Source organism: Phascolarctos cinereus, unplaced genomic scaffold (genome assembly GCF_003287225.1).
Source record: "Phascolarctos cinereus isolate Bilbo 61053 unplaced genomic scaffold, phaCin_HiC Scaffold_4;HRSCAF=312, whole genome shotgun sequence".
Lineage (NCBI taxonomy): Eukaryota > Metazoa > Chordata > Mammalia > Diprotodontia > Phascolarctidae > Phascolarctos > Phascolarctos cinereus.
The window spans coordinates 158,889,951-158,907,131 of record NW_027555847.1 but is presented as its reverse complement, the minus strand read 5'-3'; the positions used below and the strand labels follow the sequence as shown (position 1 = coordinate 158,907,131).

General features: G+C 43.0%; 1 protein-coding gene across 1 annotated transcript in view; it reads right to left on the bottom strand.

Annotated features, from left to right (window-relative positions):
• The window catches only part of TMEM8B (transmembrane protein 8B), a 71,176-nt gene that overhangs the window by 11,687 nt on the left and 42,308 nt on the right, over positions 1-17,181 (bottom strand). Inside the window, exons 6-8 of the mRNA XM_020977117.2 lie at positions 16,331-16,656; positions 5,218-5,311; positions 4,900-5,023 (exon numbers count right to left, since the gene is read on the bottom strand). Coding sequence (XP_020832776.1) covers positions 4,900-5,023; positions 5,218-5,311; positions 16,331-16,656 — 544 coding nt within the window. The remainder of the gene's footprint in view (positions 1-4,899; positions 5,024-5,217; positions 5,312-16,330; positions 16,657-17,181) is intronic.

The following is a 17,181-nucleotide window of genomic DNA, read 5'->3' as shown; positions in this document are numbered from 1 at the left end:
GTTCTGTGACTAACACACTGGACACACAGTGTGTGACCATCACCCTGGGCACACCCAACCATAAACATGACCATTACACTGAAACTGAGTAGCACAATGGACGCACTGGCCATGACCTCCCTGGACTAGATAGCTATCATCCTTAGCACTCCCAGGTATCCAACTGACCCACCCAAAGGGCACCTCTGACCCTTTCTCTGCTCTGCAAATTAAATAAGAATTAATGATGTTCTTTAAACAGGAAACGGGAACTTAGTGGGAGGCACAGCAAGAGACATGGGCCTTGAAGAGGGAAGAGATGGCAATTAGCTTCTGGATGCTCGAGCCAGCTGAAGTCATGCAATGAGCTCTAGACATGATGGGGCCAGACCCACAGTGGAGAAGACAAGGCTGCCGGAAAAGCCAGCCCAGATGTGAGCCGAGGATCATAGCTGGAGAAGCCAGAGGGAGAACCAGCCTTAGCAACCAGCTGGTGAACGTGCTTCAAGAAAACTGAACAGGACAGGGAACGTAGTAGAAGGTAAACCTCCCTGATGGCAGAGACCATCTAGGTTTTTCTCTTTGTATCCCCATCACCTAGCTCAGTGTCTAGGTGATAGCCCTCAGGGGCATCTTGACAAATCTTTATTGAATTGACAATGAATTAAGAGAAATGGCTTAGAGTAAAGGTAGGAATTCCAAGGGCCTGTAGCCAAAGAGTCTTCCAGGAAGGGGGAAGGAGGTGACTAATTGGACTAGATGGCATGAAGCCCGGGAGAGGAAGATTTAGGGCCAAATAGAAAAGAGCCTTCTCCACCAGGGGCCAAGCCAAAGAGACCTCCAGGAAGAGGTGAGAATCCTACCAGAGAGCAAGCATCCGCTCCAATCCTTAGGCAAAGAGCTTGATTAACTTGGGCTAGCACCAACTTAAACAGGATTTAGGTGAGGCTGACTCCAGAGGCAAAACACAAGAGTTGGATCAGGGAAGAGGGCTTCAGACTTCAAACCATCACTTCCATTTCACTGATAAACAGGACCACCTATTCCTATAAACTTTAAGAAATTGACTATCTTCATACCTCTTCCTTTTTGTTTGCTATTTTAAATTCTTATCTGTCTTTTTGTCCTTGTGAAAGGGGATTAAGGGAGAGGGAGAAATAGTAAGAAACCTTAAGGAGAGCATTGGGTTCAGTAAGGACATTGGGACAGTAAGGAAAGGAAAGAAGCAGACAACTAAGGAAAGAAGTAGAAAACTGGGTCCTTTTCCACAAGGGGGATAGCATAGGAACCTGGGTGGAAAAGTGTTGAGAATGGATTTCAAGTGTAGGTGGGTCAAGTTCAGAAGCATAAGAACTGCCCTTGGACCAAGAATTATCTCCTGGGGTTTAATACTGTCATGAGGCCCCAGGTGTCCCCTCAAAAAGCACAGGTAGTGAGGTAAGCAATAAGCCAACTGTACAACTATGCTTCCTAGCATCCAGCACCTATGGTACACATACCTGCTCAGGCACTGGAAAGCACTGGTACATGGAAAGAAGTATGTTCTAGCCCAGGTACAATAATCTTTCACTGCTGGAAAGTGACTTGTAGTAAAGCAAGAAACAGGATAATAAGAATAAAAATAATAGCAACTCAATTTTTGTATAGCCCTTGAAAGTTTGCTAAGCACTTTTCATAAAACAACCCCTTGTGGTAAATACTTCAAGTATTACAGTCTCCATTTCACAGAAGAGAAAACTGAAGCTAAAAGGTTCAGTGACTTTCACAATGTCATATGGCTAGTACTTTTCAGAATCTGTATTTGAACCATCAGCTCCAAGTCCTGTATTCTTTTTTCACTACCACACTGCCTTGAGAGAAGTCTCACACTGCGAAAGAGAAAGCATCTAATCCAAAGAACTACACTAAGAAAGAGTTGGACCTTTTATCCCTCTCAAGCCAGCAGATGAAGGAGTTTGGAGGAGAGTTGATGTTAATATTCTAAAGCCCTACCTTCAAAGGGAAGATCCAGTTCTAATCAACACTCAAGAATACCCTATAAACTGTGTAGACAATAGCCTCGAAGGTGAAGACACCATTACTGGTGTTCTACTGTTACCTTCTTGTCAAGAAGAAGAAATTTCTGTCTTGATAACATCCTTGGCAAGAGCAGGAGGGGATGGGGCCCAACATGATTTCAAAGTTTAAGGAATAAAATGCCCTGGACCAAATTCAGCAGGCTGGGTAGGTAGAGCCTGCAGATAAAGAAAAGTGGTTAGTTGATCGAACCTGCTTCCAAAAAAAGTTACTGCTATCATTCTTGCTTTTAAGAAAACCCAAGGAAAACAGATTTAATCCTCTATGGGGAAAAAAGGGGTCAACGAACCACCCTATCCTAGCAGCTATGAACCTTCATCAAGATGCATCGCAATGCATAATAAACATAAGAGGAAAAGAGATTGAGAAGCTAGAGTTGGGAGTCATTTCCCCAGCCAGATGCCCTTGGGATTCATCAGTTGTGGTTAGCAAGCAAGGATAGGGCCTATAGATTCCCTAAGTTGATCAGAGAAAAAATTAATACTGTTGTAAAATCTGATACTTAAACATCACGCTTTAAAAAACTGATCACTGAGAGAAATATTGGGAGATTCTGAGGAAATCTCTCCTATAGATTTTGGAAAGGAATACCGACAAGTGGGGATAAGCCCAGAAGCCAGGTTGAAGGCAGTCTTGTCATCCACTTAGGGATGTATGAATTTAATTTGTTGTCTTGGGTTGGGAAGAACTCTTCCAGTGGTTGGTCAATAATGGTTGATCTGGGATGGAACTCCTTGCCATACAGAGATGACACAGCTGTTATTTACAGATATAGTCCAGATGTAGAACTCTACCTGGAACATCTAGATAGAGTCCTCCAAGTGGATCAGAAAGCTGGTCTAACTGTGAAACTCAACATTCATTTGGATCTGAAAAATGATAGAATATTTGGCCCCTAGTACAACTGAAGACGAAAGTAGAGGAGCAGCTGATCCCAAAGAAGAGGCAGGTGGTAGAACCATATATCAAGAGATGGAAGTAACTTTTAAGGGCCATCTAGTCCAAGCCCTCCATTTTATGGAGAGATTAAAGTGATTTGCCCAAAGTCATACAGGTAGTAAACAACACAGGCAGGATTTGAACCCACATCTTTGGACTCCAAAGCCAGTGCTCTTTCCTTTGTACTATGTGTCTGTTTCCAGGTTTGCTGTTTATAACTATAGACCTACATCCCTGTTTGAGAAAGAGAAAGTGGATGAAGAGCTGTCCTAGGAGTAAGGAAGAGCGGGCTTCATGTGCCACTTCTGGTACAGACCAGCTGTAGGATTCTTGCCAAGTTACATCTCTGAGTGTCCCAGACAATTCTCTGAATCTATAGATTGAATAACAGGAGCTAATCTACCTGTACTGGTAGAGGGAGTTTTCTCACTAGGAATTTTCAATACCAATGAAATCACAGCAGTCCAATATTCCAGTTTAATCCCTTGGGCTCTCCCCTTACTGATTCTTTAGCTAAGAAAAAGTCAGCAAAAAGTCAGCTGCACCTCTGAGACCAGGGCACCTTTTAAAGTGCAGGATATAAAACCCACCCCGCACTCCCACAGAGAACTCTTCCCTCTGATGATGGTAACTCCACTTAAGTCAGCTTGTCAGGAGACCACACGCTCCTTGTCCCTTAAGTGTAAGAAAATGTCTTTGGGGACACTCAGTATCTCAGTGCAGGATTGGGTTTGGGGTGGGGAGGAGCATCAAGGCAGGAGATGAGAAGACGCAGAAAAATAACTATGAGCTTTCTTTATAGGAAATTGCCACTTAGATTAGCCAGGGCTGGCTCAAAAGAGTTCAGAAATAAAGCCTTGTAATTAACTGAGCCCTTCATAAAATTGGGCCTTCTTTGGGCAATGACAATAAAAGGTCACCTTTATATTGCAGGTTATTAAAGAGATTGAGTGGCTAGAGATTTATTGTCCTAACAACCAGTCCTTTTGAACCCCATAGAGAGTTTTGACTCCAAGCCACAGACATGGGTGTGGTGGTGATTCCAGGAGCTCAGCATGGGGGAGGTCTGTATTGAGCATGCTCAGGACTCTCCTACGCAGTCACAGATGCCCTCTCTTGAAGGTGTTAAAAACTTTTCCCTGCTGCCTTGCAAAAGCAAGTTTAAAAATAAACATTGGCATGACTTTATTTTTAAGGCAGCAGGGAGTTATCTTCAGGGAATGACCCAAGATAACTTTCCTAGGTGAAGCAGGGAAACGTTGAGATGGAGACAAGCCATCTGCTGTTTACTGTGAAACTGGAAACGTCTCGCTTCAATGCCTTGTCCCACTGTGCCCATTTCCACCACTGTTTCTCCCAATAGTGAGAAAGAAGGTGCAGATGGGGGGGGGGGCGCTAACGCCTGGCTGAATCCAGGAGCACTAGCCCCAGAAATAAAAAAGGGATAGAGGCAGGCAAGACAGACTCTCACAACAAAAATGAGAAAGATATATAAGGGAAAGCATGGAGAGGAACTAAGGGAGATCACACCTCGCTCCATTATACCTCCCACTCCCAGCACCGTGTTGCTCCATAGTTTCCAACAGTAAAACACTCAGTCTTCGAAGGCCCCTGCACTTACTTTGGGAAAGGAGGGGAAGGAGCCAATGAAAGCCTCCCTCTTCTTTAATAGCCTTGGGAGGGGAAGAAGCCCAGTTGAAAAAGCATATGGTGCCAGCCCTGAAGATAGAAGGGAGCTCAAACCCGGGAAAGGTATGTGTGTGGTTACCCAGGGAAGGATCCCTTCTCACCATAGCTCCCCCAACCTGTTGTTCTAGTGTTTTCCCCACCATGACCACCCTCTTTCACTGTGACTTTCCCCACTGAAGGCCCCCAATGAGTCCTCACCACATCCCCTGCTCTTACCATGGGCCTGCTCCACACAGTGACCGGAGAGTCAGGTACCAGGTTCCTGTTTGGGGAAAAGGGATCCGAAGCCTGGAGATTTTAGAGGCAGCACTGACAGACAGAATGAAGCCAGCCAGGGACTCTGAGCAAAAGACAGTGGTCATTGGGGGTGAGGGGGTGGGAGGAAGAAAGGATCTATCTCCCTCCTCCCTGCCTCCCAATATCATTACCCTGACATCTTCACTCTCTCTCATCCTCTTCTTCCCTTATCCCACTATCCCATCATCTCCTTCCCTCCAGTTACATTGCTCCCTAACCAGATTCTGTCATTCTCACCTGTGGAGCAGGTCACAGAAGAGTCACCTGAGCTCAGAGGCACCTCATGAGTCAGGCATCCAAACACGGTGGCATTTTCCTGGCGCAGTGAACTCTGAATAAGGAGGTGGGAGAAGGGCAGTAAGGGGAGAAGGAGGGGAGACAAAAGTATAAAGCATTTTCACCCTCACCTGCCTCACAACCTGATCTTCCAGACTGCTAAAAAACATCTTCAAAAACTGCCCTCCATACCCTCCCATACATACACACACCAAGCCTATAAAGGACCTTCCATCCCCAACTGGGGGACTTTTCCCCTAATTGCCTTGTCCCCCTACTCCTCAGAATGCTTCCCAGGTTCCCATAAACCTCTAACTAGGAATACATATGTAGTACCTGATACATTGCCCCGTTCTCACAAAAGTAAGCCCCCTCAATCTTTTGTCCCAAACTCCTGCCTTTATTATTCACAAGTGACTATATAAGCTTCCCTATACCTAGGATGGCTTCCTTTTGTGAAACAACGCCCCTGAAATATAGACACTGAATTTAGGCTAAGATGAAATGTAGATGATTTTCCCTTCAGTCTTCTGCGTACCCATTGACCTACCATTTGCCATCATGAGCCACAGTCTCTATTTGTAATTTGTGGTAACAGAATGAATAGGTGGTATATCATGTGTAAGGGGAGAAAGGCGATAGTAGGAAATAGGAAGGAGCCTTCCTCACCAAGGGGTAGAAGGATGTAGGCACATCAATCCTAGGAATTAAAAATGTTGAACTGGGTTCACTAAGAAGATGAAAAGAAATTACAGAGCCAAAAAGAACCTGAGAGTGATCTGGGCCAATATCCATTTGAATTTAAATGAAAGGATTAAGAGGCCAAGCAAAAGGCAGGAAGGAAGGAAAGCAAGCTAGGCATGGAATCTGGCAATCCACCTCAGATTTAAGAACATTAGCCTTCTAAGACTCAGAACTACTTGGTATCTTTGGACTTTTTCCAATGGCTTATCCCTGTCTCATTTTGGGAAGACTTGGGGGATGTGAGTTGCTAGCAGCAGATGGTGCCAGGGCCAGGTATGGACAGCCAGTATAGATCATTACTAGGGGAGAAGGATGAAGCAGGCAAAAGAACCAGAGGGGCGGCTAGGACTGGACCAGGGCAGGCAAGAGTCATTGCTGTTTTAAAAGTATAAATCACGTATCATCTACGAAGGACATGACAATCTGGCCAGGGATAGGCAGAGCTGGGTAGAGTTCCGAGCCCAGGACAGGTCAAAAGGGCATGGAGCACAGAAACTAAGGCTGTCAATACATCAGTAAATGTCTTTTTGCCCAAGCTGAGGCTTTTTGCAGGGCTCAGGGTTGATTCCCTCTGGTAACTTGGAAGGTGGGCATGACCTTCTGATCTTAAGAGGCTAGAGTTGCCCGCACTGTCCCAACTTTGTAGCAGGACTTATAGTCAGTCTTAATATTGGTGTCTTCAAGGAGAAGCAAATTTTCCAATTCAGTGGGAAAGTTAGCTAGTGCACCAAGACCTCGAGATGCAGGAATGAGGGCTAGCACTTCCTGTGATGTAGAATCTAGTTGTATTGCAGCTGTCCAGCCCCGCCTATTCTTTACCCAAGCCCTTGTGCAACCTAGATGTCAGCCTCAGGGGTAGAGTTGGAAGCAGGGGAACTCAGAACCAAATTATTCTCTATCTGTTCCTCTGTTGTCACTAATATAAAACATACTTAGGTAAATCAAATGGACTTTGAGCTTTCTTACAAGTCAGTAAGAAAGAGGGGAGCCACCCAGACTACTTCCTATATCTGCAGTTGGGCTAAGAAAGTTTATTATACGTGAAACAGTAAAAGAAAAGGAAAAAGACTACTCTTCTATGTTGACATTACATGCCCTTGATCCAGAAAATATGAGCTTCAGGAAACTGTTGATTATAAATGATTAATCTTATGCAGTACCTTCTTGGAGGATGGCCAAGGATTAACTGACATGTGGATGTCTGTCCTTTTGACCAGAAGGAAATGGTAAGGCTGAAATCTTGACAGAGAAGAGAAGTGAGCAAATGTGCTAAGGGGAGAACATGAGGCAGCCCCTTCCATGTGGAAGTTCTCCACTGGTCCCCAAGGGGAGATATGCAAAGGCAGTGACACCAGGCATTGCCCTAACGTCATCAATTATGATTCCATGGGAATGAGGAAAGGAAAATACTTTCATCCCTATATCATAACTGGTGATCTGAGCTTAACAAAAGTAAAATATAATAAAATGGAGGGCTGTACCCATTGAGCTCTGGAGACAGACCCTGGTGAATTCTACACTCCCATATTCTGCCTTACCCCTCTACCCTCCTATTCTCTATGGAAAGTTGAGTCTGCTTCCCTCATCCTTGTTTCCTTTAAGAGTTTGGTTTTTGGAACTCAAAATTTTTAAAAATATATATTTAAAAATTGTTTTTACATGTAATTGGAAAAAAAAGATAATTTTAAAAAGAATTTGTTTTGCTCTGGGATTTGCCATTTTAAAAAAAAGTTTCTCACAGTTTGTTTGTTTGACTAGAAGACTGAATGCCACTGAGAGGGTGTGGGAGTGATAAATGGTAATACATGCAGGAGGAGATTTTATACTGAGATATATATATATATTTACCAGAAAAATAGATTCTCTGTCTAATCTCTGGGACTACCATCAGGGAGCTCAAAGCTAGAGAGAAAAGAGATAATATTGATATATGTTATTAAAGCTCCTCAAAATCAGAATAGAATGAGTGAATCTGTGTGTCCTGGACTTAGTATGACTTAACAGTTTTCTAGTGGGAGGAGGTTTGGTAAGTGAGCAGGAATAAGCCTCTCCAAAAGAACCAGTCCCCAAGAAGGGTGGGGTAAAGTCTTTGACTAAGAGGAAGGTCACACCAATGGAGTAGGGAAAAACTAGTAAAGAATGGGCACCACCCACTGTAGGGTGGAAGGGGGAGGGGTAGAAAAGAGAAGGGAAAAGGAGAAGAGAGGCAAGGAGGTAGAGAGGGGAAGAAAGAGGGTTAGGTTAAAGAGAGAGGGAGAGAGAAGAGAGAAATTAACTCTCTTCCTCAGCCAAATACCTTCTACCCCCAACCACTATCATACATGCTAGGAGTACATTTCTCCTTGAGAATTATATTCCCCATAAATCTGTGCCAAGCACAGCAGATAATGATGCCCCCTCCAGCACCAACTGGTGTTGGATAAGGATGTCTGATGGGAGGCTGAGCAAAAACTCTTGCAAGAATCAAACTATGCATACCCTTCAATCCAGCAATACCACTACTTGGTCTGTATCCCAAAGAGATCATAAAAAGGGGGAAAGAACCTACATGTACAAAAATAATTATAGCACCTCTTTTTGTGGTGTCAAGGAACTGGAAATTGAGGGGATGCCTATCAACTGGGGAATGGCTAAACAAGTTGTGGTATATGAATGTAATGAAATGCTATTGTGCTATAAGAAATGATGAGCAGGAAGATTTCAGAAAAACCTGGAAAGCTTATGTGAACTGATGCTGAGCAAAGTGAGCAGAACCAGAACACTGTACATAACAGTAACATTGCGCAATGATCAACTATGATTGGCCTAGCTCTTCTCAGCAATACAATGATCCAAGACAATTCCAAAAGACCACCTACATCCAGAGAAAGAACTCATGGAGTCTGAATGCAAATGGAAGCATACCATTTTCACTTCTTTCATCACTTTTTCCTTTTGTTCCATTTCTTGTTTCACAACATGACTAATGTGGAAATGTGTTTTACAGGATTGTACATGTATAACCTATATCAGATTGCTTGCCATCTTGAGGAGGTGGAGGGGAAGGAGGGAGGGACAAAATTTTGGAACTCAAAATCTTTCAAAAAATGAACATTGAAAATTGCCTTTACATGTTCTTGGAAAAAATAACTATTAAATAAAAAGTGTCAAAAATTGTCTTCACATGCAATTGGGAAAAATAAAATACTACTAAATTTTTTAAAAAAGGAAAAAAACTCTTACAAGAGAGTCAGGATATGAGATTATTTGAGTAAGGCTCTAGAAGAGAGGAAAGAGAAAGTAAGCACAAAGGCAGAAAGCTGCTCCACAGTTATGTCTAATTCCTACTGCTATTAATAAGACAAGTTTTCCTCTTCCACTTGGGAAGCAAAGACTATTGACTTCCTCCTAACTACAACTCCTGTCATGAGAAGCCACAGTGGCTGGAGTTCAATGCTTTGTGGATCCAGTGCTGAGATGCAATGTCTTTTAGACCTGCAGAGCCTGGGTTTTGATCTCTGGGAAAATCACACCCAACCCTAGGTAGCTGTTGTACAGTGAGGTGCTTTGTGTGCAGCATGGGTAGTGCTGAAAGAATGGACTCACAAAACTTTTTTTTTCCAGTGTACCAGCTATGGTACTGAACTGATAAGTGAGGAACTAAATTCTTTGTGAACTAAATTCTCTAAAAGTTGGGGAGTTTGTAGTTTGGAAAATAGATGTTTTAAAAGTAGTTATGTCTCCTACTTGACTCAATAGCTCCTTCTACCCCACCCTCACCCCCAACCACTCTTCAACTTACAAGGGGGACATTTCTCTTTGGTGTGGATATGAGCTCTGTAATGCCCATACTAGCTGATTAAATATGCGAGAGCTTCCCTTTTTCACAGGGGAGCCAGACAATGGCATAGCACAACTAGCCAATCAAGAGGACTTCTAAAGTCCAGGGTTACTTGACATTCCAGTGACCCACTGCAAGTAAATATTAGTTGAACTTGGAGATGTATGCAACCGCTGAAAGCAGTCTTGACCACCTCCAAGAGAGCAGCAGACATCTTGTTTCCCAATTTATCTAAAGATCAGCAAACATTCTGCTTTCTGATTTGTTTTGTTTGCACAAGTCTTCTCCCTGGACCCTACTCTCCTGACAACGCAGTCTATTGTACTTTTCCCTTAACCCTCCACTTAGCACTGAATACCCTCAAATACGTATAAATACCTCATCCTTTTCCCACTCCCCTTTGAACAGCTAGGAATGTTGTCTCACTGCTCCAGCTTGCAAGCTTCTTCTCAGGCAATAAATGCAGTTATAATTTTTGTAAACTGTGATCAGACTCTGGCTCATTCCAGGTTCCCCTTTTTGGACCTGGGGTTTCTTCTGTTTTAGTTCATGGGAGTTTTATTTTAGCATTAGAAACTATGTCCCCCACAGGTCTATGCAGAATATGGGTAATGATAAATACTGAGAGGCAGGAGGGGCAGGAAGATCCGACACCTAGACCACCTTCTCTCTTTAACTTCCCTTCACCCCCTTCACTAGCCCTAGGCTACCCAAACTCCATCCAGGACGTGGTATGACTGTTCATACCACTTGGATGAGATGTTACCAACTTTTTTCCTTCCGGTGGGGCCTTATCATCTACCCTGCTACTACTCTGTAGATCCCAGGCATTGGGGTGCTGTTGTCTGATCTACTGTTACAACCCAAAGACCCCTTGGTCTTACCACCCATTAGCATCGCCATTGCCATCAGCCCTGAAGCTGGACTTTTTAAGTGTTGTCTCTCCCAATAAAAATGTAAGCTCTATGAGAGTGAGGATTTTCTCACCTTTTCTATTTGTATTCTCAGTGTTAAATATAGTGCTAGACATGGGGGTTTTTTTTCATTCATTCATTTATCTACCACTTCATTCTTATATCTTGTTATATTTCTTACATTCTATTTTAAGTAAATGTCTTTTCACTTTGCTATAATATCACATGACTAGCTTCATCTCATAGGAGAAGATTCAGGGAAAAACATGAGATTTCTTAAGCAGTGTCTGAATAAACCTAAATAGGTTCTAGGAACCTGGGTATAGCAGTAGTGTTTTACTCTCTCTCCTCAGGATATCAGGTATGGAAGAAAACAGTTCATTAATGAGGGGGAATGGAGGGAGGACATGATGAGACCAGGAAAGGGAAGGTAGATCTGTAAATTATTTAAGTTAATCTTACAAAAGCCCTTGACTATTAAATGATTATTAAATGGGAAACAGTAATGGAAATATCTGTTAATACTGACCTGAAGTTACCAAGTCCCTTGGGAGAAGATGTTTGAATCAGATATTCATTGGGCAGACCATGAAAGTAATGAAGAATTGGGTCCAAAAGGGACACTCAATCCAAGAATGATTCAGTCCCTATTACATTTGACGGGGAGGTGGACTGGGGCTGGTGAATGACTCTGATAGTATAGGGACCCAGAGGAAACTCCATCAACCATCTCTGCTCCCATCTTCTATGGCAAAGAAAGGTTCTTAACTTTTTCTGTGTCATGGAACCCCAGTGGCAATCTGGGGAAGCCAATAAACTCTCAGAAAAAAAATGTTTTTAGATGTAGAAAGTAAAATACATAGGATTACAAAGAAAATCAACTACACTGAAATACAGTTATCTTTACAGAACCCAGGTTAAGAACCCCTGATTGAAAGGTATCAGAGTTGAGGGTGCTATGAGGCTAAAAGGCAAAGGAGGGACAGATACGCACCTAAGGTTGTGTGGGTTGTGGGGACACAGAGTTGCCAGATACTTCCTGGGTGTGTTTAAGAGGATCAGGAAGTTACCTCAATGCTCATTTTTGTTTTAGAGGTTGGAAACCAGCATGGACGTAGTGAAGGAAGGAGCTTAGAACCCTCTCCCTCTTTCTTTCCACCTCCTGGTTTCTCCAGCTTCCTTTAAGGCCCATCTAAAATTTCATCTTCTATAGGAAGCCTTTCCCAATCTCTCAATTCTAGTATCTCCCCTCTCTTAATTGTTTCCTATTTATTCCGTATATAACTTTTTTGTACGTATTTGTTTGCTTGCCCCCCCCCATCAGATTGTGAACTCCTTGAGGGCAGGGGCTGTCTTTTGCTTCTTTTTGCATCCCCACCACTTAGCACAGTGTTTGGCACATAAACACCAGCCCAGGTGTTTAATAAATATTTATTGGTCAATTGGGTGGTGAGCAATTGTTTTGACTGCTTGGAAGTTAGTGAGCTGGTGCAGAAGAATCATTGGTTATGTAGGAGAAAATCAATATGTAAGACAGAAATGTTTTATCATGGAAGCTGAGAAAGAGAAATTAGAAAGGAGAAGATGCTGTCAGAATGAGGACTATAGCAAGCCCAGCCTGTGCATGAAACTCTGACCTGGGAGGGATTGTGAGCCTGCTGGACCCCAGTGACACCAATGACCCAGTGACATCCAACGACTAAATCAATAGGAGAAATGTGGTGATGAGTGGCTATTAACCAGAAATGGTCTCATGTCACTTTTCAGAATTGGGCATCTTGGAGCTCCTCCTAATTCCTCTTGGGAAGAGATTCCCAAAGGAATGGGGGAATTGACGTAAGGTGACTCAGAACTTTCGTAAGTTAAAGAGCCTACATCAGGAGATAGGTGTCATCGTTGTTGTTGTTGTTGTTGACCCCTCATTCTGGAAGAGGACCGAAGACCTCATGAGGGTGATACCTTGACTTGCCAAGAATTGAATGACTCTAGGCAGAATGGACAAGCACTGGGTTTGGAATCAGAAAGGCCTGAATTCATATCCTGCCTCATATTCTTATTCACTTGTGACCCTGGGCAACTTAACTTACTTCCTCACTTAATTTCTCTGGACCTCAGTTTCCTCCTCTGTAAAATGGGGATAATAATAACACCTACCTCCTAGGATTGTTACAAGGATCAAACGAGTAAAACACTCTGTAAGCCTTAAAGCAATACATAAATGCTAGCTATTATTCTAATTGATGACTCTAGAGAAGCAAAGGGCCTGCTGAACATCCTGCTAGCATTTTTACAGCACTTTTAAGGTCTGTAAAACATTTTAAAAAAATTATCTCATTTAATCTTCATAATAACTCTGTAAGGTAGGTGCTATTATTATCCCTATTTTACAGTTGAAGAAATGTAGCTGAGAGGTAAGTAACTTGCCTAGGGTCACAAATCCAACACCCTATCCACTGCACCCCCATAGCTGTTTGTATAAGGGGGCAAGTAAGGAAAACCAAACAGACCAGAACTACTTTCTAGATCTATAGTTGGACTGAGGAAAGATTTTTTTTCCCCCAAGGCCACTATAACTTCCCTAGGAACTTACCCTGTGATGCCACCACTGATTCTCCCCCTCTCCTACCTTTCCCCGACTCCCAGATTCCTAAAACCCCAAGCAACAGAAACTCCGCCTCACTGAGGCTTTTCTCTCCACTCTCAAGACTCTTGAAAAAAAAGGGACATTTCTTCCAGTCTCCTCTAATCATTCCCTTAAGAGCTATTCCTGTTCCATCCCCACTCCTAGAACAACTTGCTTCCACCTCTACCTCACTTTCCTGGAAAATCCTATATAACCAGAGCTTTTGAGGATCCTTACTACCACCACTGTTCCTATTATCCAAATGCAGACCTCCACACAGGGGGTCACCCTTTCCTGAAAAATTTCTCCCTTCTTCCACACTCAAGCCACAACTGCCCACCCCACCCATTATTCAGGGAGACTGGGAAACTTCACCTCTTCCACAAAATTTCCAAGGCTGATGAGAAGACAGGCACTCAATCCTGAAGCTTGTTGTCAGTAAAATCAGCTTAAAATACTGGGTCCATCCCAAGAATTGACATGTTCTTTCTCCAATATGAGGTTGCTATGTAACTTTGGGGACCCACCTCCAACAGATTGCCTCTATAATAACAGGTGATAGGTCACCTAGAGTAACAGGATGCCCAGAAGAGATGTTTTAATAGTAGAGAAAATGTATGTGAAGCAAGGTGTAAATGTAGCCAGCATTTGTAATATAAGGAGAACTGGATTATTTGGAACAAGAGAACCTGGATTTGAAGCTAAACTTGCCTCTTAGCTATCGGTGTGATTTTGGGAAAGTTACTTAACCTCTCTTTAGGGCCTCATCTGTAAAGTGGGCAGATTTGACCAGATTATCTTCATCCACTTCTAAATTTTATAAGCCAGCATAGAACAGTAACACATCCCAAGGCTGACTGTCAAAGAGGAATGCCTCCACCTAGTGGAATCTCTGTATAGTGGCACAAAAGTAACCTGGACCTTGTCCTTTAGGGGAAATGGGACTAGAAAAGATGTAAGGAAAAAAGTAAATAGAGTTCCCTCTGCATCACATTTCCCCACCAATGGCTATTTAAAAGATTAGGTATTACATAACATATAAGGGAATGGAAAGTATTTCCAGGAACAATTTCTACAATAACAACAATATTATAAAAGATAATCAACTTTCAAAGTCTTATGAACTCTGATCAGCAAAAGACAAGTCTAGAGGACTCAGGACGAACCAACCACCCACCACCTGATAGAGAAGTGATTGGCTCAGAATTGAGACATTTTTTCAACATGGCCATTTCAGAATTTGTTTTGCTTACTTATATGTTTCTAACAGGAGATTTTGTTTTTCTTGCTTTCTCAATGGGGTGGAGAAATGGGAGGTGGGAGACAAAGAAAGCAGATCTTCATTTTAGAAAAAAAAATTAAACTTTTTTAAAAGGTAGCTAGCTGCGAAAGTCAGAGGAAAGTCAAGAAACCTACTTAATGAACCCATGGCAAGGACAAAAGAACGCTCTAAAGAACTCTCGAGTATAATGAGGTGCACTGCAGGAAAAAGAAGAGTGGAACAGAGAGGTCCCATGAATTTGAAATGTAAGAGAAGCTAGGGGACAGGCTAACGTTATAGCAATGGGAAGATGGCACAGACAACCCTCTAAGACTGAAGGAAACCAGAAAACAGCATCAGAAGTCAAATAAGTTGGTCAATGAACAATGGTTCCTAGAAGATGCTGAATTATTCTCTTAAAAACCTAAGCTGGTAACGGATAGAGCAGCAGGTGCTCATGGGTGTTTATGTTAGATGGAAATGGGACTGGTGAGATTATCATGAAAATGAAACTTAACTGATGGTTCCCTTAATCTGCAAATAGCCACTACTCTTGACTCGCTCTCCTGGTAATAAAGTGAAAAGGGCGGAGGGAAGGAAAGGATCCTGTGTGGAGGGAAAGACTTGAGGTAAAAGCTGGCATTAAGCACTTTTCTTCAAAGGAAAAAATTACGCCTTTTCTAGTTAGCTGGTGACAGCACTGAGGATGACAAAGGGGTCCGCAGGCTAGACTACTATTTCTTCAATGTCCATAGGAAGGAATTTATCTTGTCCTTTTAACAACTGCACAACAAGCAAAACTTAGGTTGAAGTTGACCCTTTTGCAATGAAGAGGTTTCTAGGGGTGATGTTTACAGCTAAGACAAGTAACTTTACTTTCATGTGCCTCAGTTTCCTCATCTATAAAATGAAGAGATGGGCTAGATAAGGGTTTCTTAAACTATAGTGTCATGGATCCCTTTGGCAATCTGGGGAAGCCTATGGACCTCTTTCTCAGAACAATATTTTAATTTTTAGAACTATATTTTTAAATTCATAAAATATGTAGGATTACAAAGGAAGCCAATTACATTGAAATACAGCTACCAAAGTATTAAAAAAAAAATTCACAGACTACAGGTTAAGAACCTTTGTAATAGATGATGTCAAAAAAAATTTTCCAGTTCTAAATCCTATGATAAAATCATCACCCTGACAGCCCCCATGGTCAGTTGACACCCTAATCCAAGTATGGCATGTAGATTTTGACCCAGTCTAAAAGTAGATACAAAGTCTCTGATCTTGGGGAATCCTGGGTCTGATGGGGGAAAATAGGATCCCTGTTCTCAGGGAACTCCTAATCTGTGGGTAAGGAGGACATAGGCTCTCCTCTGGAAGTCCTCAGTTAGATGAGGGTGAAAATATCTCTAGCCTCAGAGCTACGTAAGAGTACAGTGGAATGGATAATCCCATAACTGAAAATATTCAAGCAGATACTCGATTGACTGCCTATCAAAGATGCTGTTTGGGGAATTCCTATACCAAGCAGGAAGTTGAATTGCCTGAAATCTAGGGTCCCTTCTAACACTGATTTCTGGGCTGGGTGGAAGATATGTAGGAAAGCATTTTGAAGGCTATAAGTACCTGAAGTTTCAAGCTGAGAATATTGTCAGCTTCTCCTCCTCTGTCCCCCTCGTCCCTCCCCTAAGCCCCATTCCCTGCCCCATCCATACCACATTGAGCTGTAACTCCAGCGTCAGGACCCCTCCACTGTCCAGCACAGGCAGGAGCTTCAAGGCAAACACAGCTGGACGTCCTGGTGGAAGGGCCACACTGGGGCCGAAGAAGATGTAGAAGTGGACAGAGAAGGTATCCAGCTCATTCCGCAGTGTTGGACGCACTGGCCAGCAGTGGTCAGGGGGAGATGTGCTCTCAGACCCCTCTTCAGGGGCTCCCAAGGGTGGTATCTCCTGAGGGGGCAGCTGAGTACCCAGAGACTGGGGCATGTTCATGGCTGCTCCAGGTACCAGGGCTCGAGACAGGCCATGTTGGGGGCACTCTGGGAAGAAGCTTATAGCTCATTGACAGTCCCATCAGTATCACAATTCAGACCCCAAATTTCCCACCTTAGCCAAATCCCCAACAGCTATTAAACAAGACCTCCCTCCATCCCCACCCAGGATAGCCTTCTAAGGGACCAGGGTTCCAGGCACATTGAGCTGGGGGTATTCTATAGGGGGAGCTCATGGCTTATCCATAGCCTCTATGACCTTCAAATAATATCCTTAGGGTCTTGACCCAGACTGAGATGAAGTGGAGGTATCACTATGAGAAAGTTCAAAGAGGGTAAGAGTGAGGTAAGATCACAGCAGGAATCATATTGTCCTATAATACATGGAGGAAAGGTAAAGTATTCTGGGGTAGGATCCCAGAAAGGGACCTAGGGTATTGTGGCTGACTTTACAGCTACATGCATAGCTGTAATGCTATGGTTCTGGAAAGATGAGGGGTTATAATTGGGGATATCCTGGTTGTTTCCAACAAGGGATCTCAGGTAGAGTCCTGCTGGGTTTCTTTATAGCTA